Raw genomic sequence first — 24,807 nt, 5'->3', positions numbered from 1 at the left:
CTGAAATGTTGTGGGAGGCATAAAAGTAAATCTATTTCTCCTCATTTTTGTAACAAGGATCAAGACTTCAAATAGGACAAATCGGAGTTCAAGTGTTCTCTGACTATTTGGCTTCCAAGAATTCTCAAGCAAGTTTTCAAACATTTCATAGCATCCTAAAACACAATTTTCTCCATTGTAGCAAGATTCTCTTTCATGATGACCAAGTAGAAGAGAGCTCAATCAAGCAAGAAGATCCTTTGTCCATCTGCACTCATTCATCCATGCATTGTTCAAGGCAAAAGTCAATCGAACATAACAACATTAAAGATCTTTGAGCAATATTCTTAGACCCATGCATTTGTGAAGAGCACCCTTTATTCTTCGACATAGAACTACATTGTCGACATTTCACAGAGACCTTAGGTAATTAGGGAATAGATTTGATAATGATCAGAAAGTCAACAAACAGGAGAAAATATAGTATAAACTATCTTGGCAGTTGTCTGAACACAATCAGCAACCATACTGACAACCAGACAATTCACATGAAGTGGCACCTACTCGGTGATTTAACAAGTATCAAACAAAGGGAAAGGCGTTAAGAAACATTAGGCACACAGTCAAGTCAGAGATTAGTATCATGAGGAGTTAAGGAGATATTTTTGTGGGCGTGCCTCTAAATGATCACACACAACACTATCATATTTTGATGAAATTCACACCAAATCCTTATTCGAACATACTGGTTAGTATTTACGGCTAGTGTTGTCCAGTCATCGATGATCATTGAATATTTTGAACTATTCGATATTGTAATAACCCTGACCTGGTTATAACTTGAATAACATTGATTTTCTTCACTAACCAGAAGTTTGGCATTTTGTCAAACACTCGGCAAGCAATCCAGATATAATAAATGATGCTCTTGATATTCAAACACAATATTAGGGGATGCAACAACTGCTTATAAATTTTAGTTCACTTTGGCCTTGTAGTTTGCTATAAAAAAATGCTATAATACCAACTTAGAAAAATCATTCCACCATTAATACCAAATACTGTAATAAAATTTAATTCCATATTAGACAGCAACCAATTAATAATTTATTAACCAAAACTTCAGCAATTAAATTTCAGAATGAACCTGGTATGATATCTCAGTTCCAGGCAAAGTGCCAAGTAATCCACATGCTACTTCCTGGAATGGCTATGTAAATGCCCAAAAATGGGCCATGCTGAAGTACAGATCACGCAAGGGTGCAACCCCAACTCGGGCATGTGATGACAGCAAACCAATGGACGCCAATTTGGGCATTTGTATGCAGCAGCAGGTGTTTGAGTTGGATGCCTGTAATGGAGAAATTGGCGGCCAGAGAATGCATGCAGATGGCGTCAAAGTTCTGAAATTACTTTGCCCTAGACAGGGCCCAATATGGATGTTTCTTTCTGCCACACAGTATCCTCTCCAACTACTGAATATGTCACTCTTGAAATGCAGATTCCTCCAGATGTAAATACAATTGAATATTAACTTCAGTACTGTCCTCCCAGCCACAGATCGAACAGCAGGGAGACCACCTCCAATTCACAATATTAGGCATTCAAAATCAGAACCTCAGAAATATCACAAAGACCACAAAAGAAAAATAGATAATCCAAATAATCTATTCTCATATTGGGAGCCATATTAATAATCCCCATTGTGCAACTTAGCTTCCCTTATACACTTTCACTTAAAGCCCTTTTTGCTTTATACTTAGGCATATAATATAATTTCTTAATTTTCTTTTGCCTCCGAAAAACGACCTTTTCAACCATATCATAATATTTTGACATGAAAGGTCATTGTTTCTTGCACCCAAGATTTAAAACTTTTAAACCCGGTTCTAATGAGCTATGACACTAAGGTGGCCAACATATAATACCAGCAAAAATAGTGGCCTTGGCATATTTAGATGAAGAATAATAATTCACATGTCTTGCGAAAAATAAGTGAAGAAGCATCAGAATCAAAATCTGACAACAACAGAGTTATCCCGATGAAAAAAGACAATGAATAAACCCAACAAGGTAACTTACTATAAATAGATGCTCCCTCCAAGATTCTTGGAGCCCAAACTAGAAGCCCAAAATAAAAACTAAGAGCATCACTCAACTCCTCTAACACAACTAAGCTCATTGGAACCAACTATTAACTTACTTAAAATAGTAAGTCCCTCAAAAATAAGCCAAAACTCACCATAGGCTGCTAGAAAGCCTAATAACCCCACAACAGAGACCCTCAAATCCCATTGTCAACTCTCAAGGATTGCGATGATGAACTTACCAAGCCAACTACAGGAACCTGCTAAAAATGGGGACATTACAACTATGCTTTCTATTTGGGCTCAGTCTTGTGTCTCTAATCATTTACTTTGCCACCAATAAGAGACAACAATTATCACATAGAGCATTTAGGAGACTGCATAAGACCATATCAAAAATAATCAATATCTCTATGAGAGAAACGAGATTGTGAGATCACATTCTATGGTGTCGTACTATTAGGAAAAAATGTATAGAATGAGCCAAATGTGATACATGTAAATATATATAAAATATTAATAATTTTCAAACTCATGGCTTGGCCAAGTAGAACATTACATAATCATTATTGATGCGTTTTCAAGAATAAATACATCTGGAATTTGAAAGAGTGAGATAGATGGTAATGAAATAGTGTTATGGTGAAGATACATGCTCTACCTTCTTACATCGTGATACACATTTCCATAAGGGCCGTCATTGAACTAGGAGATTATAAAGATTGCATAAAATAGAGGACAAGTATTGATATAATGCTGGTCAGAAGAAAGAGGTTATAAACATAATTCATACTCTTCCAAGAAGAGATGAGGAAAGAAATCAAACACCTAAAAAGTTGGACAAGCAATAGGAAGGGGATATTACAAGTGGTATCAGAGCATGTTCCTGCCATCCTGTAGGGTAAAAGATAAGCAGGAAATAAAACAAAAACAGAGGCAATTCAAACCTAGTGTTAATAAATTAATGTTATAGGGAAGCAAAATATAGAAAGCAAGCATCGATCTAAATCTTCAGCGATAAGACCATAGGGATGGCAAGTACTGAGGCAGCAATAAGGATGCAAACATTGATGATAATTAATTAAAACCAGCAGCAATACATAGAGTACAAAGGCAAATCAATCCACTTACTTAGCAAACCACTGCTAAGTGCTAAGATAGTGGGAGATAACAAATATACAGACCAAAGGAATAGTAATCAGTAGGAAGTTAAAATTAACACACAGTTATATTGCAGATTTACGTTGTACAACCACTCTTATTAAGAATAAGCAGAGAGCAGAGAACAATTGAGAAGATAATACAGTTCTAGATCAAAAGAGACTAGACGTATATCTTATTTGTTTATACATCAAAAATAATTGTACATTATACAGTAGAGAAAGTTATCACTCAAGGATTGATAATCACAAATGAGTTGAAAATTGTAAATGGAGACCACGTAAGATCTTGGTAGAGGACACTCACTGAGAATGTCGAGTTTCTCTTATGAGACTCATAGAGATCAAAGGGCATTCTTGAATGTTGACCAAAGAGGGTGTTCTTGGTGAGCGTTGGTTACACAAGGTACTCATCAATGTCAGCTATAGAGGGCATTCTTGGTGAATGTCGACCACATAGGGCATTCTCAAATGTCAACAGCAAAGGGCACTTTGTCAACTTTAAATTATAACATAAAGTTGCTTTATGAGAAATGAAATTAAAGCAAATTCAAAGAGATTAAGATGAATAGAAATAGTATATTATAAAAGGGGTTTTGGATTTCATTTCATGCATTCTTGATAAGATAAGATAAGATAAAGGGAGGCCGGTATTCATAGCACAAGTATTCCGACATTTAGCTCTGAGCGAGGGAGGGGAACGGTGAGGGATAGAAAGAAGAGCAGATTCCAAATGGCAAAGGCAAGTAAATCAAACATATCAGAGGCTGCTTGTGACTCACTGAAACTGACTGGTGTCAGAAATCTCCTAAGATGGTAAGAAAAAAGCTCACCATCACCCTCAAGGTAATGGGAAACGAGTAGGGGTAGAAGCCATGATAGTCAAGAAGCAGGAAGACGCAAGGTAAAGCGCAAGCAATAATGCTAACAAGAGCATGGTCAGCAAAGGGAAGATGAGAAATCGTGAAGCTACGAATGGAAGGAATGAAGGAAGAAGAGGTGATGACATAGTCCACAACACTCGCACCCCCACAATGAGGCCGATAGGTAAAGAGGTCAAAACCTGGGAAGAAGGATAAACCATTCAGAATCAACAAACCAGATGACTCACAAAGCTGGAGGAGGTGGCAACCATAATAGGAGAGCGGTCAAAGAACATCATCCAAGGTGCGTTGAAGCCTCATACTAGTCGGACCTATCCCAAAAGTGCAGATCGAATCAGAACCACAATCATGTAAAGGAGCTTGAAGGTTCCTAGTCCGTACATTGAAGTCTCCAAGAATAATATCACTCAAAGCAGCAAACAGTGAGATGATCTCCTGAAGGTCACAAAAAGGATTCCCATCCTCAAAATCATGAATGGCATAAGGGGAAGAGGTCGGTGGAAAATAACAAACTGCAAGAAAGATGTCCCTCTGTCGTTGATTCCGGTGACCAATACGAACCCACAAAAATCTAGCCAAGGCATCAAAGAAGACAACTAATGTGAACCTGAAAAATATCATCTCTAATCAAACAAGTAACTCCCCCGAACCCACGGACCCCACCAAAAGTATGGACCTCATCTTTGCAAACTGACACCCACTAGTAACCAAGATATCCTGGAAGAGTGTAAATGGAACTCTCGTGAGTCTCTGTAATGGCCAAAATATCTACAGACCCCACTGTGTCATGAAAGAGACTAGCAAATGACCATAAAGAGCCATTACTATTCCAACAGTTGACAAGAAGAGAAGAGGACTTCCTCTTGTAAGACTGTTGTCGAAACCATCATGTGGGTTTGGAGGTTGACCTCGCAACCCATCCAGTAGGAGAGTCACAAACCACAGCTCTAAGATTCCTAATGATTGCCCATTTTCCAACCCATCTAGCATCTGCCACAATTCCTCAAGCATGTTTCAACTCTGTAACCTGTGCCTTAGTAAGATCTTCATCAAGATAAATTTTAGAGGGGAGAAAGAACAGCTTTCTGTTTGCTCTAAGGACACGAAACCTATCTAAAAAAGAGAAGAACCTAATGAAAAGGGTGTCTCCCATACCAAACCAACATCTATCCAAGGTAATATCGGAGATACCGAGGTGATTAGAGAGAAAAGAATGTCCAGCAGCAGCAAGGTTGGAAGTGGGTGTGAGACCTTGAACACGCAAGTTGAGCTCACGTGCACGCCGCAAACGCTCATCATCAATCTTACCTTGGACAATCTTGTCTATACTCTATGGGGGGTAGTAGTATCTATATTAGTGCAAAGAGAAGCCCATGATTTCACCTTGTTGAAAATAGTAGCTGCGATAGAGATCTTTCTTTCTGGAAATATGAACGTTATTACCATTATTGTCATCTTCAGATGAAAAGGACCCTTAGAGTTTAATTTGTAATATTACATCGAGGCATGAATATTCGAAGAGTCACATTTAATTATAGGAGTTATGAGAAACTCAAGAGACCTTCGGTTAGAATATGAAGAGTCTCTTCTATTGTTATATATTCACATCATGTGATAAGCATTGTACACTTGAACTTTAATTATCAATAAAGATATATTTTGTTGTGTGGCTGGGTTTTTCCCTTCACTCTAGAAGGGTTTTCCCAGGATAATTTTGGTGTTCTTTGTTTCTGTTTTCTCTCTTTGTTATTGCTGATTATATTTTTATGGATTTCTGGGCTCTAGTTTCAACACACCTTCTGTTCAGTTTCCGCAATCAAAGAAGAGTGTATTGTTGCCATTTCGATCTGTTGTTCTTTAATTTTATCTAGCCCATCCCGTTGTTCAACAATAGCCTCTAAGTTGGATTTTAACCCTGTTGTTTCAGAGATGAAGCTATTCGAAATATATTGGATATTTAAGGTGTTTGATTCTGTGGACTATTGAGGTTTGCAATTTCCGTTGTCAATTCAGCAACCCGTTCTCTCAACAAGGTGTTATCAGTCTTCAACTTAAACACTCTATCACATACCAACTAGTATGTTGGGGTTTGATTATGGAAAGAGTTATCTCTTGTGGTCATTGTAACCACCAGTAAAACCAAAGTTTGGAGTGGTAAAAACCCTAAGATCCTGGGCGTACAAAGAGTCACGAGTAAAATCCAATTCCAAATCAAACCGATGAACACATACAACACAGCAAATCCAATGGAGGTCGTGGGGAACAAAACATCACAACGACGCCTAGAATGAATCAGCATAGGAAAGAGAAATCCCATTGAGAAGCCTAAGAACACTCAGCAAAACGAGCACAAATGAGAGGCACGCAAGAGACCGGGTAGAAACAATGTCGAGCTCAACCGTATGCAGGAAGAAATGAGTCTAAACACAGGAAATGTCGGAGTCTGTGAGGAGGAGATAATCGGGAAAGAGTGCTAACACGATGAGGGCCAAAAGAAACACGCTAAAGACAATGACGAGGCAGACAGAGGGCACACTGGAAAACCGACACCTAGAGAGGGAGCCAAGCGAAGACCACACCACAGAAAGCAGACACGCGGAAGCAGAACTGGTCATCGCAGTCAGAGCGATCAACGTGGGAGAAAACTCGGGAGATCATTTCGGCACTTAATATGTTATAAGATAAGATCGGCTGAAAGAATTGTGAATTCTTTTTCAGTGGAGGTTGCACTTTGAATTGGCTATTCTTATGCCAATGAATTGTGTTTTTCTTGATAGTATATAGCTGCGATCTGAACTGGTGTTTATAGGATCAATTCATGCTGAAGATTGAACAAATTTGCTGCTACTTGTTGGGTATTTGGATGGCCAAAAGTTTTGATTCTTAAGGGCTGAATTTGATTGTGTTTGTGACAGCCAAGTGGGGTACCCATTGACTCAGTTTAGCAGCATAGGCAATTATAGCAGAACTGTGTTTTACATATGCAGGCTGTGTTTCTATGGGAGGGAGTGAATTTGATTTTTTGGGGCCACCGCAAGTGCCCACATCATTATTTAATCAAAGTCTGGTTGCTGCAAGTGAGCAATGTTAGCATTTTGACTTACCAGGTTCCCATTTAACTATGAAATAAACTATGTTGCATCATTTATCTATTGGCATTATAGATATTTGCATACTTTCTCATAGTGAAAAAAGTTAGTGTGCATTTTTGGAATTGCATCAATTTCTATGCATTGCGTTCAATTCAAATTCTGAAGAAATAAAAACATATATCTCAAAAAAGTGAAAAAATTGCAAACTTTCAAAAAACAAAAAAAAATAATCTTCCAGCATAGAGCCAGCAGGGCTCATTAGAGTCTTGCATCTATAATCATTAATTTTGCCATCAAGAAGAGAAAACAATCATCAGAGAGAGCATTTAGGAGACCACATAAGACTATATCAAAATAATCGATATCTCCATGAGAGACAAGATTGTGGAATCATAATACTATGGTGTCGTAGAGTTAGGAATTAACATATAAAATGATCGAAATGTGACACATGAAAATATTCAATATATAATATTTAATAATTTTCTGTGGAAATTATGTCCTACTTATCATATTAATAATTTTCAAACTCATCGTGTAGCCAACTAGAACTGTAGAACATTATATAATCACTATTGATGCATTTTCAAGAATAAATGCTTTCAGAATCTGGATAAGTGTGCTAGATGGTAAAGAAATAGTGTTACAGTTCAGAGAGAGACTCTACCTTCTTACATTGTGATACTTAACTGCATCAATACTCATTTCCATAAGGGCATCATCCAACTAGGAGATTGTAAAGATTGCATAAAATAGAGGACGAGTATCAATATAATACTGATCTGTAGGAGATTATAAACATAATCCATACTCTTCAAGGAAGAGATCAGGAAAGAAATGAATTGCCTACAAAGTTGGACAAGTGATAGGAAGGGGATATTACAGAGTCACCATATTGTTTAGCATATGAGATTTCCTTGTCAAGAGATGAGAGAATACTTGGTTTTTAATTTGGCATGTTGGTCTAGTCAGAAAACTCAAATTGCCAAGCGCAAGAAATGTTTGTACACTCGTGCACTTCCCTGTTCCACGCAACTGCCTCCAATGATGGTTGTGCTCCATGTAATGTCCTCTATTAGGACTTTACTTAATTTGTTCTAAAATTCCCACTAGGAGTTTGGATTGCACTTTGGAATGAAAATTTGTAACATTCCATATTAGGAGGTAGCATAAAAAGGAATAAACTAAGTATATATTGCTTTACAAATTGCATATATAATTGATGTACAATGTTGAAATTCATTATTACAAATAAATATATATAATATATCTAATGTAAACCTGATTTTTCCAGGCGGTGACAGCAAGGGATGGGGGGACAAGTTTTAGGTGCAGCAATTTTTTTGGCCAAGGTTAGGAATGGCAAGGGGCCGGCTATATAAAATATAAGGCAAATTTAAAATATATGATAGGGGACTTGAGATTAATTAGATCAAAGCGGTTCTAGTTGTGGTCAAGGGTTTTGTAACTTGAGGCTCTACCTACTCCCTTACCACCTGAGGAGGCCTCTCCGTTGGCAAGTGACCTACCTTGTCAGAACATTTATTTGCCTTATTTTCCTTTCCCATGGGTTCATCTTTGTCAAGTGTCTTGTCTCTTTCTACTCAACCAAAAAGAGAAAAGAAGCCTCAAACCCTACCTATGTCAACAATCAAGAAGTTGTTGCCTCATTCGTTCAAGCAAGCAGTCTGTAGTGACCATTGAGTCCCGGAAGGTACACCCTTAATTCAGATGAGAGTCAAAGAAGTCGGCAAGCCTTCAAGAGGAAGAGATAGAAGTAAGGACCTTCCTTCCTCTGCTTTTGTCATCAAACCAACTACTTTAATGGCCAAATCTATAGAATCAGAGAAAGGTAGACTTAGGAATTCTATTGTTTTTATTTCTGCTCAACATATTTCAAAATTACCATCTAGAAAGTTTCTTAATAATTGGTTGACATAAGTTTTGTGACATGAAACTAGGATTCCACTTATCCTTTTGAGTGTTGCAAAAAGGGCTTTTTCTGGTTTTCTTTGTTAACCCAAGCCGTAAAAAAAAAGTTGTTATGAAATAGTTTTGGAAGACTGGCTCTTACAACTGTCGTGTCATTCCTTGGTCAAATAAAGTTGTGCAAGACGATATTTTAGCACTCTCGTGCCCTAGGTGGTTAACCATTGAGAATCTATTGTTGTTTCTCCAGAATCTCCTCATGTAAATTTTGGAACCTATTGAAAAAAAAAAATTTGTATTGACGTGTCTAATACACTAATTCCAAACATAGATGTTGGGGTTTTGGTATCACTAAACCCAAGGCTTGACCTACCTAAAAAGATTTGGTTCAAACTAGATGAGATGACCTATCCAAAGAGATTTGGTTCGACCTAGATGATAACTTTTTTGTGTCCTCTTACCTATCTAGAAATGTGTGCTTTCTATACAGGTATGAGGGCCATTTTACGAGTGCATCCCCTCTTCTCAAGTAAAAGCTTCATCTAGTACCTACTGCAAGCCACGATCAGCCAAAGCCTTCTCTTAAGGAACCTCGTGTTGCTAACCCTAGAACCACCCACTCATAGTCGAATAAGACTAAGACCCTACCTCTTACTCTACAAACATCAGTGCTTCTTTAGTTGCAATCAAGCAAGCCTTTAATATGAATTTTAGAGATTGACTTTAGATCCAAGGATATTATTGATAAAAAAGTTGCATTTGGACACCTTGCTTCACAATGTTACAGTATGTGATTTCAGATTGGGCTATAGAGCTACCTGCACATTGATATGGGATTTGGTTATTACTTCACAAAACTCATGATTCTTGAAGGAAGCGATCTCAAGGAGGGAGGACTGTAATGTCCCCTTTTCTGGAACATTAGAGAATTAATAAGCTAGTCCAAATTTATATCGATATTGACTTATGGAGGACTTAATGCAGAATTATTAAAGTCGGTTTAATTTTATAAAAGGGGCTAGTAAGAGACAAATTGGCAAGAAGACAAGGACAGGAATGGAGAAGCTAAAGAGTCACAGGTTGGGTCCTTAAAAGAAGATTGAGTTCATTTTGGGCATGCCTGGATAGAAAATGATTTCAGATTTCTTTTGAGAAAATATAGAAACTTGCAGCTTTCTATTTCAGGACTTGAGGATGTAACCCTTCAGGATTCTTAGGTGGATTGGTGTTATGATCCTGGTGGGCGGCCTTCACTAGCACCTCGGGGTTTTGGTGCAATGGTTCATAACATGTGGTATCAGAGCCTCCACCCAGGTTCAAGTCTCAGAGCGGGTGGGAACGCCGGCATTGTAGTGTTCATCTGGGGCTCATACGGCCAATGGAGGGCCCACCTTATGGGCGCACATCCAGCCCAAAGTCTGGACTGCGGAGCGTGGTAGGATGTTATGATCCTAGTGGGCGGCCTTCACTAGCACCTCAAGGTTTTGGTACAATGGTTCATAACAATTGGATGCAAACCCAATTCATCTACATGATGTATTCACATCAGAGTTCACACTTGGAGTTACGGGTTCATTTCTGTGTCTTTCCAATCTGATTGTTGTTATTGTTTATAAGATTGGATTCCTATGTTATGTTATTGTATTGCTGGTTTATAAGGCAATAACAAATTTTCTGAGTATTTCATATCAGCATTTTCTAGTATATTTTTGGGGTTTTTATAGCAAAATTTCTCTGTTTGCTTTCTGAAAATTATTGTGAGAAAAATTGGGGAAAAATATTGAGTGGGATATTACAATCCTTCAAGATAAGCTTGTCCCTCAACAAGAAGATTTTCAGGGATTATTTTACTGCCTATCCATTATTGTGGTGTTTATTAATGTGATATGTTATTGTTATGTGTGTCACTGCTACAATTCTCGGTTCAAATGATAATATGTGCATCTTGCTAATAAAAAGAAAATTAAATATGCTAAACCTTTCTTACTAGAAGATCAGGGTCATTATTTAAAATATTTAAATTGTTATTATTTAGTTGTTTGACAGCTTTTCTGATAAGTACATTTCCCAACATTTCAACATCTAACCATAGAGGCATCACAAATAAATGATTTAATATCAAAAAGAAAATATTTGAAGATTAATATAAATAGGAGTTTCAACCTGGTCAAGTAGATGGAAAAAAATTATTAATAATTATCATAAAGGATTCCTTCTGAAAATTATTTAGTTGTTTGACAGCTTTTCTGATAAGTACATTTCCCAACATTTCAACATCTAACCATAGAGGCATCACAAATAAATGATTTAATATCAAAAAATATATATTTGAAGATTAATATAAATAGGAGTTTCAACCTGGTCAAGTAGATGAAAAAATATTATTAATAATTATCATAAAGGATTCCTTCTGAAAATTATTGTCACCTTTATAGTGCCTTTCTGTCAGTAGATCTGACCAGCTACTCTCTTCACAACTTATGTCCAAGTTGTTTGCATCTTTCAACTCTTTTATAGCACTCTCAACATGAGAAATTCCCCAAAGCTGCGAAATGATTTTTTTGGCTTCTTCCCATCTTCCAACCTAAATCAGAGTATTTTCCCTGGTATTTATATGATATAAAGCAACATCTGAATGATATAAACACAACAAAAGTGTGAATATTCAAGAAAACACTATTCCCTACTTTACCAAGCCAGCGAGGACTTTCAGCTATAAATTGCATGCCAATTATCAGTAAGCACCCTATCACACTTGCAATATGAAACATTGTCCTCCACCTATGGATAAGATTCTTGTTAGTCTTGCCAAATTTTCGAACATGGCATTGAATATCCAAAACAAAACTGTACATTTTAAGCTTATGACTAAACCATATGAAAAGTTATAATGATTTCTGTTTAAGGTTTTATACCTAGGAACAATATCAAGATACCACTCATAACAACATAATTATTACAGTTCGAAAAAAAATAAGCAAAAAGATAAATTGGCTAGTTCATAAAACAATCAATGAAATGAGGGATTTTAAAAGATAAATATTACCAATAATGATAGAAATTAAAAGTATCTGCAAATAAGCAAATAGTTTCAGAAAAGCTCATCTAAAAGTAGTTAAATGGTCAAAATAACTGGCTAGAAAAAACATATCTTGAAAGCAAAAACAATTTAAACATCCACTTATTGTGTGCAAAGATTGAAAGCTAACAATTTCTCCCACAATTGATTCATGGAGTCAAACAGCAGTATAGTTGTTGCATTTGTCACTACAATTTGCAATAAGAAAAGCCTACATAGAGAAATTACTAATATTTTTTAATATGGTCTCCATAATACAACTTTTGGTAACTATTGGAAGACCAGCAAAGACTATAAACCTAGTCAACGTCTTAACTTTGTGCTTCATTTTATAGCAAAAAGCAACATTGTAACCATTTTGATTCTTTCCTTGCTACATTTAGTAATTGATGGCAACAACTCCACACGATCGTGTTCCATTATATAGTTGGGTGACTGGGCTGGAACATCAGTAATTCAACAATAAAGAATGGGTTCCACAAAATATTTCAATTTCAGAAGCAATCTGTTTACAGAAGGCTGTAATAACCAATTAATAGATGAGTTGTGCCGTATTAACCAAATGTCTAAAACATCTGTACAAGTGATATAAGAGACACAAATGTTAACATTATTGGAAAGATCGTAATCTCAGACAACCATGATCCAGATGAAGGACCAAAGATATAGTGCATGGACTGGCAAGTGGAAGATGTGACATTCCAAGCAGTGTCTAGGAGTTTTAGAATAAATAGAGATTAGAATTGTATAATAATTTTCTAGGATTCAGCTTCATAATTTTGACTTCATTTGTACCAATGTTACAGGACTCGGTGAGTCCAGGAGTCAGCCAGCCTTGAGGCGACCCAAGCAAAATGAGGTAAATAGCCTCTGGACTCAGTCTCAGCTGAGTCCTGGCCGAATCTTGGCTGACTTGGCTGACTTTCCAAGTCCTATCAACCTAGCTTGACCGGTGGGCAATGTCTAGAAAAGACAAAAAAAACTAATAATAATAATGTTTTTTCAATTTTTTTTTTTTTTTTTTTTTCTTTTTGGGTATGTTAAGCATGAGTAAGACCCAAAAAGGTCATTTTATCACTTGCAAACACAAGTAATAGAGAAAGAAGAGTTGAGGGAAGAGTATTGGGGTTTTGGCATCCGACAATGGCAATGGCAGTGGAGGAGGCTAGAGCATGTCCGTGGGTAGACTCCGCGGGAGATTGCCCCACGGGCAGCCGCAAGAGATTATCCGGCGGCCATTCTCCTGTCCGCGGAAGCAGTCCGCGGAGTTGTAAAACAAAATTCGCTCCCTTTTTTCCTGCTCTCCTCCATTATATCTATTGCGAGTTTTATATGTTCTTCCGTGCGGGCGTTACACTATCCGCGGGCTGGTGTTTCGATTCCACTGCAGGTCCTGATATTGCATGAAATGCATTAATGCAGGTTGCAGGGAGGAATTTCGAAGGAATAGATTGTTTGATCGTTTTCACTGCTGGAGGAATTGCTTGAGTTTCTCATTTGCGGAGGTTGGATTCAAGATTCCTCCTACGGTTATGTGCTTGTCGAAGGTCGGAGGTCCATGGGAAAGGTGTGCTTGGTTACGGCATAATTTTGTTGGCCTCTTCCGCGGGGTAACGGGCGGAGGAAACTCCAACAATTTTTTATTTTTTATTTTTTTTAAATGACAACAGAATCAAGTTGTTTGGAATGAGTAGCAGATGCTCCTGAGGCGCTGCCCCTCGACCCCGCCGAGGGTGTTGCCCCTTGGACCCCCAGTCGTTGTGGATATCAGTCGTGGGAGTCTGACCAATTGAGAAGAGTTGAAGTTGCTGCAGGCATGGACTTTCTGTGTACCAGAGGCACTAGGAGTAAGTGTTGGCCGGGAGGCTCTCTTGGTGGATGCGTAGAGAGCTCGGGAGGAGCTAATCATCCAGTTGGAGGCAGTGCAGCGACACTTGGCTCAAGGTACCAAGGAATTGAAAATAGAGAAAGTAGCACAGGTGGCTATCAAGGTCAGCTTCATTAAGGAGGCAGCGTTGTGTTTGCAGAGGCTACAGGCACGGGATGAATGTGGAAGTGATGGGACAGAAGCAGATTTTTTTTGTTGTAGTCACTCTGATAATTATTTTGTTTGTTGATTTGCCTCAGATATTTTGTAATTGTCATCCAGAGACGACTGTTCTTTTTGGGGGGTTATGGTGTCAGCCGACTGGATGGTCCCGGCGGTGTTTCTGTAGCCAACAGAATGATTGTTGTCGGTGTTTTGTATTTTGTAGTCGACGGAATGATTGTCGTCGGTGTTTTGTATTTTGTAGTTGACGGGTAAATAGTTTGTAGCGGACATAATGTTTGTGGCCGACGAACTCCTTCAGGAAGGTTCGGCGGATAGTATTTATATCCCGTCTGGGATCATTGTAAATTATTATCATCATCTACCATTAATCTTATCAAGCATAATGGATGTCTGGCATATGCGAATATAATTCTGCTATTCTATTCCATTGTCTGTATGCGTTGATTTCTTTACCAGTATGGTAAACAGAGCACGAGGAGACCTAGTGCAATACCTTGAGGCCAAGAGTGATGGATTTCACTCGGATGATCATGATTATTGTGTATTTGATGTAATTGGCTAAATGATGCATGAAAAAAACTTAAAATCTTTAATCTTTGAATTTCATGGGTTTTTTAATTTGTCGAGTCCTCGTCGAGTCCGGCTACCGAGACCAAGTCTGAGGCCAATTTTGGCCTGACCGAGTTCAAGGTTGGTAACACTGGTTTGTACCCCTACAAAGCTTGATTTCTATAAGTTGTCAGTTGATCTTAATACTGTGTCAACCCATTCAAATTGCTGAATTACCTTGTTAATTTGCAAGAGTTGATCTTGTCCTAACCATTCAAACTAATAATTTCTGCAGGATTAGATGACGTTCATGAGTCATATAAAGGCTAAATAGTGGAAATTGTCAAAGAAAGAACAGATCAGCAGCACATAAGAACAGAAAACAGGGCAGATTTGGTCCTTATTGGTCACCATTCAAAGATAGGAATTCAGATACAGGTATAGTTTTGGGTGGCTTGTAGGGCATAATAAAACAATAATGTGATTAATGAGAGTTAGTAGAGGGTTGGGGTAATTAGGAAAAGAGAGGGGGTGTCCGTTGGTCTCTCTAAGAAAATGAGCACTATCTAAGAACATTGGAGCATGAATGATGTACTTATTGTTTTGGTAATCAATAAAGAATATTGTTTTCCCTAGCAAATATTTGGTATGCTTATCATTGGTAATAGTTTCTTATGTTTATATAGTAATGTTGAATTCGTGCTTTAATTTACCATACTATGACCATTCTACATTTTGGCGTCATTGCCTGAGTTCGAGCCTGGAGGTCATATGACAAAGGGGATGGGGTAATGGGCAAACCATTCCAACAAGTCCAAGTCACAAGTAGTCACAGAGAAGAGGAAGAAATAACAAGGGAAGATCAAGTGACATGAGACCTGGTGGTAGACTGGGAAGTTTTTGCTTACCAGTACATGCAAAGGGAGCCCAAGAGAGACCGGTTCCAAAGATCACAGTATGGAATGAACTTTTGGTGCCACCAGCAGTGCACGAACTCCTTGGACAAATACCTCGATTATTGGCAAGAAACTTAGTACAAGTGGAGGAAGAAAGAGTCGAAGTTCAAAGAGAGTGGAGAAGGCAACAAGCACTCCAACAGTTTCCCAAAAGAAGTATGCGTGAATTTCAAGAACAAGAAAATTCTAAGAGGACAACAAGGAAATAAAACAATTCATGCCCCTAGTTCCAAATAAGGACCCAAGGTGAGTACCAGAAGAAGAAACTTAAGGGGAAACTACCCTACGACGGATCCTATGTACTAGGGAGTCTTGTGAGGTTTTCATTTTTAATCGCCTCGGCAAATTTTTGGATTGCCCTAAAAAAAAAATTTGAGTCTTGAAAATTTCACGCCTTGGCACCTTCAGGACAAATGTGGGGAGGCTTAGCTTATTTTCACCCGGTTTCAACTTGATTTTCCAGAGCTATCAATTCTATCCCTAGGCCGAATAATTTTCTAAGTTAATTTCAACTTGGCAGGATAAAATTGTGAATTTTGTACTTAGACGATTTCTTTTGAAATTTTGGTTTTAATTGTGAAAATTTGGATGATTTTCAAAAGGGAAATTTTAATTAGACTTAAGTTTTGGAAAATCTCAAATTTTTCTTTGGTGAAAATTTTAATTTTGTTGAAATAGGGCTAAATTGCAAAAAATCGATTTTTGGTTCTAGATGCAATTTTATTTTATTTTTATTGGCATAGCAAAATCGATTTAGGTAGAAAGTTGCAAAAAAATTGGCTTTAATAGATTAAAATTGCCTTGAAAGCTTTTAGTTTTTTATGAATTTGGTAATTTAATATTGAAAAAATGGCTTTTGGTTAGCCAAAATCCAAATTTAATGACGTATTAATTACTAAACCCTCATTAAATGGAAATATTTAACACCCTCAAGGCACCATTTAATTTTGTTTTGCAATTTGGAGCTAATTGGCAAATTTAAAAATGCAATTTTCTTTTGGGCAAAATTAAATTTTTGAGCTAAGCACTTAATTATGGGCCATGACTTGGAGTTAATTTTTGTTTTTTTTCTCCTCCAGGACCAAGTCGGCCAGCTTAGAGGGAAAAGAAATTGGGTATAAAGGAGGCCTCTTTCCCATTTCTTCTTCATAATTCATCCTCTCCATGCTTGGGCTAATTTCCTTGGGAGTAGATTTTGATGCTTAGGTGATTTTGTTCTAAGGCAAATTCCTCTCCATTGTTGAGCGAATTTCTCTTGACGAGCAGATTTCAGGCCTTGGCGATTTTCCTTGTGGGCAGATTTTTGCAGATTTTTGGTGATTTGTTCTCCTTCTATGTGCTGCGATTTGTGCCCTAGGTAACACTTTTGGGCAAATTGAGGACTTCCATGCTTGGGCGAATTAAGACAAGGGCAGAACTTTCCACTCTTGGCATTTTTCTTGAGGCAGATCTGATTTTGTGACATGGACAATTCATGGTGAAGGTCTGATTTTTCCCTATTTAGGACTGCATTTCTTATATCAGAATTGGTGATTTTGTTGGGAGAAGGGATGCATATGAAGGTTTGATTTTTTTTTGTTGGGCAAGTGTTGGATAGTTTTAGAAGTTTAAATTTATAATTTGCAAAGGGATTTGAAATTCTTGAAGTCATATCCTAGGTTCCGAAAAGTCACTGTAAGATTATTGGTTAAGGTGAATTTTCATCATCTAGAGTTAGAAGGGGTCCTTAAGCTAACATCCATCTTTCGTTCTAGTCTAAGGATTGCTCCTCTTGGTTCTTCTTGCCTTCTGGTCCACCACTCTACCATCCCGTAATAGGGCGATGAGCATGGAGGATGGTAGTGCAAGTAAGAATCCCAAGCGGGAAAACACTAAGAAAGACAAAGAGGATATGATGCCCAAAACTCCCTTTTTGAAAATGAAGAGAATAACAGACACCAATATCGGTACAGTGGACATGATACAGATGAGGAACAGACTAAAGGAAGGATAGTCCCCCTTGGCAAAAAGGATATACAAGAGCGGAATTGTACATGCAACGACTTTTCCTCCCACATTGCCTTGTCCAAAATTGATTATGGAATGTGCATCCAGATTTGATCTAAAAAGTAAATCCATCATTTTTTATTAAGGGAAGAGAGTGGTGGCCAGCATTGGCGAACAAGCAATCGAAGAAACATTCAACATTCCCCAATACAAGGGCATGACAGTTGTGATGATGGACCAAGCAACTAAATCATTTCAAGATAACCAAGACGCCTATTACACGCACTTAAAGCAGAATTGGATACGCGAGGGAAGGAAGGGAGTAAAAAATCATCGAGGCTCACAATGGACAATTTCAAACCAGAATATGGTGATCTCGTTGTTCTACTCAGCCGGATCATGGGCCTAGCTCAAGGGATGCAATTTGAAAACTGGGTGTACCTCTTCATTGATGAGATTGAGAAAGGGAAAAGAAGGTTTGATTGGGCCAAGATCATAAACGAGAACTTAGAATTGCAACTTAGAACCATGCAAAACCAAAGGCAATTCTGCATGGGCTCCTATTTATTCTACCTAATTACTAGATTGTACAAGAGTCCGAGACTTAGGGCCTTAGGAGAAGTGTAATGGGCACCCCTGAATGTCCCAAAAAACTAAACCAAATTGCTGAAAAGAATTATGTCAAACAGTTTGCATTCAACCTCTTATTTCTCCGTTTAATGTTTTAAACCCCTTATAACTCCAAAAATCAAATGTTTATTTGTGTGTTGTGTTTTGTGCATGGAATTGGTATCATACAACATAAACAAGAAAGAAACTACTATAATATGCAAAGTGGAAATGAACTGCTGCCAATAAAATGTTATTTTCAGAATTCATAAAACCAAATACATGGCAGATTTATCAACTCACTAATTACTTCAGCATTATTGACATAATACTCCAGCCCATGCTTTCGAACTTGCTGCTACAGTACTTTGTCCTTCAATCAGTCCACTACCTTGGTAATATCATTCCCTCAAAGCGGCATAAGTGTCAGACAAGTAGTGAAGAAGATATGAGCAAAATACTAAATCTGCCTGTAGCCGGAAATGCAACTAAACTGCCTGATAATGAAGCCGATAACAAAGAATTCCAAAGGCCAAACCCCAAGGGAATGATGTTTAGAATGTTACAAGAGAGGATAAACGTCCTCAAATGCCAAAAACGGAGCTGCAACTCACACACCAATTTCTTCTCATATTCAACCTGTCTAATGAAACCACAAATGCTTCCTTTTATTCTATTTCCAAGAGTCCGCTCAACTCATATGGGCAATGTGGGATAAAAGATGTGTAATATATAAAACATATATTAAAATACCCCTTATGTCTCCCTTGGGTACACATCCCCATAAAATAAATATTAAAGTAACACTTTAATATTTTACAATTAAATTAGACGTTACTTTAATAAAACTTCAGGCATTAAAATGTATTAGCAATCGGACTCCGAATAATGCGAGTGATAGCTCATCGGAAAGCTCTCACCGAGGAGTATCAAATCCAATCACCAAAATTGACCTGCACTGTGTCCTGCCGACTTACTAAAAATAGTAAGTATGCCTGAAACTGAAAAAATCAACTTCGTTTTGGCCCAAACTGGAAATGACTAAACCAAAACACTCCAGGATCCCATTAAACCCTTCATTAGCCCTCGGGAACATGTAGAACAAGGCTAACGCACACAGACTTGGTCAACTGCTAAAATGGGGACATTACAAGAAGTTGGTAGCAGACCGGGACAATATTTGGTACATGAATGCTATCCGCAGCTCCATTTGCACAACAACAAGGATTACAAGATATTTTGTGATGCCTTCGCTATGAAGACAGTAAGGGTACTACAAGGAACACCTGCTAAGAGACTTTCATCAGAAGCAGAAACAAAGATAAAGATATATGGAAGTTGGTTCATCCAATTTCCGCAGTTTACATACATTAGAGTGGCAGGAAGTACAGTTTTTCCTAAGAGGCTTCGAAGGTACCCACCCGACAAGATCTTTCCTAGGAAGCAATCACAAAGGTAGTGGATTTACATACCGAGTCATGGTATAATGAAGGACTAAGGAAGCTACAAAGACAAAGGACTCCCCTTACCTATGAGATGATGAAACCAAAAGAGAGACAAGCAAAATCAGTCGGAAAAAGGAATGAAGGAAATAGCCGGCAACAGGAAATGATTAGAAATAGCAAGAAGAAAGTTTTGGAGGTAGAGAAGGGAAAAGAACATCCAGAGCCTCTAGCCAAGAGACAGCATGCAATGCCATCAAGAGAGTATAATTGAGGCTAGAAGCCAAGAGATCAATTCAAATGATAAAGGGGCCGCGGTGGAGGTGAGCTCTAATTCAGAATCAAGTGGCTATAGTGAAAGCACCGAGTACTCCCCTCTCTCGGAGAACCAGCAAGGAAATGATGTGGAAGAAGCTAGTAGAGAAGAAGATGGACCAATCGACATCGAGGCAATAAGTCAGGAACCCGAGGCCGTTGGTGATGCTTTGTTAGTCGAACCAAATCCAGATTGGGGAGATGCATTGCACCACTATGGTTAAGACAAATGCTTATGCCAAGAGGCGAGGTGGTAACGACCCATACAGCTAAGGACATCCAAGGGTTAATGGAAAAGGGTGATAGCGAGAACTAAAACAAATGGCAAGAACGGTGGCAAGGGTAATCAAGAGCGACAATGATGGTCACCAAAAGGTTCAAATTGCTATTCCAATAGTCAACAAGGCAGTAAATGAGATTGTGGCCCAGGAATATGAGATAGTGGAACATAACTTGGGAAGGAATATAGATGATATGGAGTGTGAGGAGATCCAGGAAGGTATGGCATCAATCAGAGAAAGGTTAAGGAAGGGAAATGAAAGGATAGTAAAGTTGGAGTCTGAGAACAAATATTGGAGAGATTGCCAGCCCATCCAATAGCTGCACCAGGCAGCCCTTCCTCAAGACAGCGGGAGCAATTCAAGAGAGATATCAGCTCAACTACATGAAGTTAGGGATTGGATCCATGATACAATCCAAGATGGGCGAAATTTCTTGCCTTCCTTCATCTCGACATTCCAGTCATTAGTGGCCATTAGAGACAAGTTCAGATTATTCGAAGAGGAGTGGAAAGGTTTCCTTCCCATCACAGATTTGGCTATTCCTAGGCTACAGGCGTTCATTGGGCTACCAGAGGCATATTTGCAAAGGGCCAGGTTGGTTGATGAGAGAGGATTGAGTATAGTTGAATCTTGGTTTGTTACATTAACTACCAGATTTAGAACACTTGAGGAAATACATAATGAGATTGCACAACATAGTCCAAGCGTCGACACTTCTATTTCAACCATGATGAGCGACGTTGGGGTGGCACTTGATTTTGAGGATATTAGAGAAGTGGATATCAATGAGACAGATTTTGGATCGAGGTCGGATGAGTTGGGAAAGGTTGCCATCAGGAAAAAGCATTTGGGCACCCTTTCCTCTCTCAATGCTTTTATTGGATTTGCGAAGGAATATGAGAAGGATCACGAAAAGATACTTCAAGCAGTGAGCAACGTGGCAAAGTCAATGGAACTCAAGGCAAAGAACACACCTTGTCCACCTATGGAAGAAGTTAACAAAAGGCTAAGTTCATTGCCTTAGCTAAGAAGATGAAAGAAAAGGGAAGATTTATATTAGAAGATCATTTGATGTAAGCCCAAGTGGCAATTTCCCTTTCTTCTAGAATAGGACAAGTGTCTATTTCTGATTGGCCACCATTTTGGTGCCTTCTCATTGGTTGCCACTTTTTGCACTTTTTTCATTGGTCCATTGATGAGGTGGCAGCTTCTCATTGGCCGATGGGGTGGCAACCCTAATTAGGGTTTTGAGGATCCAATCTGGATCGTTGATCTTGTTTTGATCTCCACCATCCATTGTATTTTTGGCCCCTATAAAAGGCCATTTGCTCTCATTTGTAAAGTGGTTGGAGAAATTGTTGCGAAGATAATACCAAAATTGCTCTCTTTTTCATTGTTGCGATTTGCATGTTGATTATAAACACTGGGTGTTATTGCATGTTTTCTACTTCCACTTAGTTAGATTTCCTTTCAAGTTGTTAAAGTTGGTTGCATTTGAAGTTGTTTAAGTGAAGTTAAAGTAGATGGATAGTTGTATGGTAGCATTGGTAAATGTTTGATAGGGATCAATACTAGGCCACTAGCATCCTAGCGACTGGTTGGGAAGCTTCGTGTGGTAAACTAGTTTATTATTCCTTCGAATCATTGCACCTGTGGAAGTGAGGCCGCTGGTCAACTCTCATTAGGTTCGATCCTCGTCCATTTGCTAACCTTCCATTCATAGGAGTAGGAGTAGAATAGTAAGTAGTTGGGTAGTCGAAGCTTAGAGAAGCAAGTTAGAGGGATAAGTTAAGTATTAGAGCACATCCATTCACCTCCCATAACCATCACTTTCCCATCAACATCATCCCTGGCAGACACATCCTTCATCACCACCACCATCAACATTATCCACCACTCGCATATTTCACAAACCCATCATCACTACCATCAACATTATCTGTCTCCGCACATTTCACAAACCGAGCCACCATCACCTTCATCCCACCAAAGTCCAAGTCATCCTCAACAATTTGTGTAAGGCCGCCTACGTGATTATCAGCAAATCACATCAATAAAACTGAGCGAGTATCCAACGATGTAAGGAACATTGGAGCTATTGCTTATGTCTTCATAGGTAATAACTTTACAAGAGAGGAATTGTATGTTTGATACTCCGTATCAAATGTTCAATTGCTAATATTTTATGTAAGTGATACAAAACTCGCATCAACAGGGAGCAAGAAGAAAGATATCGTCGTCTAAGAGGGGCTATTAATCAAACTCAAGTGCCAAACCAAACAAAAGAAAAATTGATTGAAAACATTATGCCAAACCAAATAAAAGAAAATTTGATTGAAAACATTATGAGAGTAGAAAATTCGGCAATTTCAAAGGGACGGGGAAGGAAGGAAGGGCGAACGGACCCGAAAACCCAAGCACAAGGAGAGTATCATCCTACCCAAGAACATAGCCCTAATCAAGCAGAGGAAGAGTACAAGGAGAAGGAGAAGTAACTGAGCCAAGTACTCAAGAAGTAGACTCGTCTAGAGAGAATACAGTCTCGTCAGGAGGGAACTCTGTCCTATTAGAAGGGAACTTTGTCCCGTTGGGCGGGAACACTCTCCCCATAGGAGGGAACATTGTCCCATTAGAAGGGAACATTGTCTTGTCGGAAGGGAACTCTGTTCTGTTAGGAGGGAACACTATTCAGTCAGGAGGGAAGAGTGGGAGAACCAGGATGGCCACAAACAAACAAAAACTTCCTAGATTTACAAGAGAGGATTGGAAGATCCAGCACAAAATTGTAAAACGTGCATAACCATATGGCAGGCCGCATACAAAGGATGAAGTACAAAGAAAAAGTACCATACGAACGAGTGGACAAGAGGAGAAGCACCGTACAACAAAAGATCATAGGCAAGAATATTTGTACGACAGGAGGTGGATAACTATACAACTGGAATATTCATATGGACAAGAGACTTCCATACAAAAAAGAAGAAGACACAATGCATCAGAAGGAAGTCTGCACGGATGGATATATCGAGAGGAATTGAGGGAAGTAAACATGGATGAGATATGCCAAGAGGAATGGAGGGAAAAAGGTGGGAAGGAAGTTCGTACGGAAGTTGGAGAAGCCACTCGTATGACACTACCTGGAGTAATCAGAGGAACAAAAGTAGGCAGCTGGGAAACAGGAAAAACATTTTCTAGAGTGCAGAGTCCAAAGCAGTTCATCTCCAACATGCACAGAGCAGCCACCTTCCATGCAGCCATTGGCTTAGGTGGAGAAGGTGTTTAGGAGGACATTCCTAGAACTTCAATAAGCAAAGGAGTTGACAACACAAATGAGAGAAGAGTGGTAACTGGAAAAAGCAATTCAGGCAGAAAAGTCAGCCCCAATAGAACTAGATAGGGTGGAAACCTTGCAACAAAATGAAACCTGCGGCTTCTATGATATCACATCCAATTGAGTGACATTTTCCCACCTTGCATCCTGAAGTCTAATTCTTTTGATTTGATTGTTGGTTAGTCATCTGGAAGACTTCTTTTTTGGGGAGGATAATGTAGGGCATAATAAAATAATAATGTGATTAAAGAGAGTTAGTAGTGGGTTTGGATTAGGGTAAACTTTAAGAAACCCCCCTCCAAAAAAAAGATATAAATTATTGATGAATCTTTCATTATTTTGAAAAACCAAATTATTTTTATCAACGAATCTCTCAATTTGTTTATTTTAAATATTATTTACATTGGTGATTATTTTTATATCATAATTTTTGAGTAGAAAATATTGGTGAATCTCAATAATAATAGGAAGTTCGCTAATTGTCATGGAATATTACAAATCAAAATTGAACATGTTTTATCTCATGGAAATTATGAGGATAGTTACATTATATTTAAAATCAACAGTGAAAACTAAATATTGGTAATATATCCCTAAAGTAACTAATATTTATGATAATTATTGGTGAATTAATTTTAATTTCTTCGATAATATATAATATTTAGGTGAATCAAATCTAATCATGTATCGAATATTGTGGCGAATCTTTGAGTTTAATTTTTTTAATAAAATAAATTATTGAGGGATTTTAAATATTTTAGAACTAAATTTAGAAAAAATGTGGCAATTTGGGTTGCATTAAATCTTAAATTATTAGCCAAATTACTAGTAAAAAATTTCTAAAATTCGCAAAATTACAAATATTCACCACTAAAAAACACCCTAGTTTGGGTAGTTAGGAAGCGAGGGGGTGCGTTTGTTGGTCTCTCTAACCAACCGAGCACTATTTAAGAACATTGGAATATGAATGATGTACTTGTTGTTTAGGTAATCAATGAAGAATATTGCTTTCCCTCGCAAATATTTGGTATGCTTATCATTGGTAATAGTTTATTATGTTTATACTGGTAACATT

General features: G+C 38.1%; 1 protein-coding gene across 1 annotated transcript in view; it reads right to left on the bottom strand.

Annotated features, from left to right (window-relative positions):
- Nucleotides 1-24,807, bottom strand: part of LOC149558823 (Major facilitator superfamily protein) — a 239,510-nt gene that overhangs the window by 45,842 nt on the left and 168,861 nt on the right. Inside the window, exons 6-7 of the mRNA XM_089832862.1 lie at nucleotides 11,819-11,912; nucleotides 11,559-11,715 (exon numbers count right to left, since the gene is read on the bottom strand). Of these exons, the coding sequence (XP_089688988.1) occupies nucleotides 11,559-11,715; nucleotides 11,819-11,912 (251 nt within the window). The remainder of the gene's footprint in view (nucleotides 1-11,558; nucleotides 11,716-11,818; nucleotides 11,913-24,807) is intronic.

Source organism: Cupressus sempervirens, chromosome 5 (assembly GCF_028749045.1).
Source record: "Cupressus sempervirens isolate cs-2001-9-10 chromosome 5, ASM2874904v1, whole genome shotgun sequence".
In the NCBI taxonomy this organism is placed as follows: Eukaryota; Viridiplantae; Streptophyta; class Pinopsida; order Cupressales; family Cupressaceae; genus Cupressus; species Cupressus sempervirens.
This window is presented reverse-complemented; position numbering and strand designations above follow the sequence as displayed.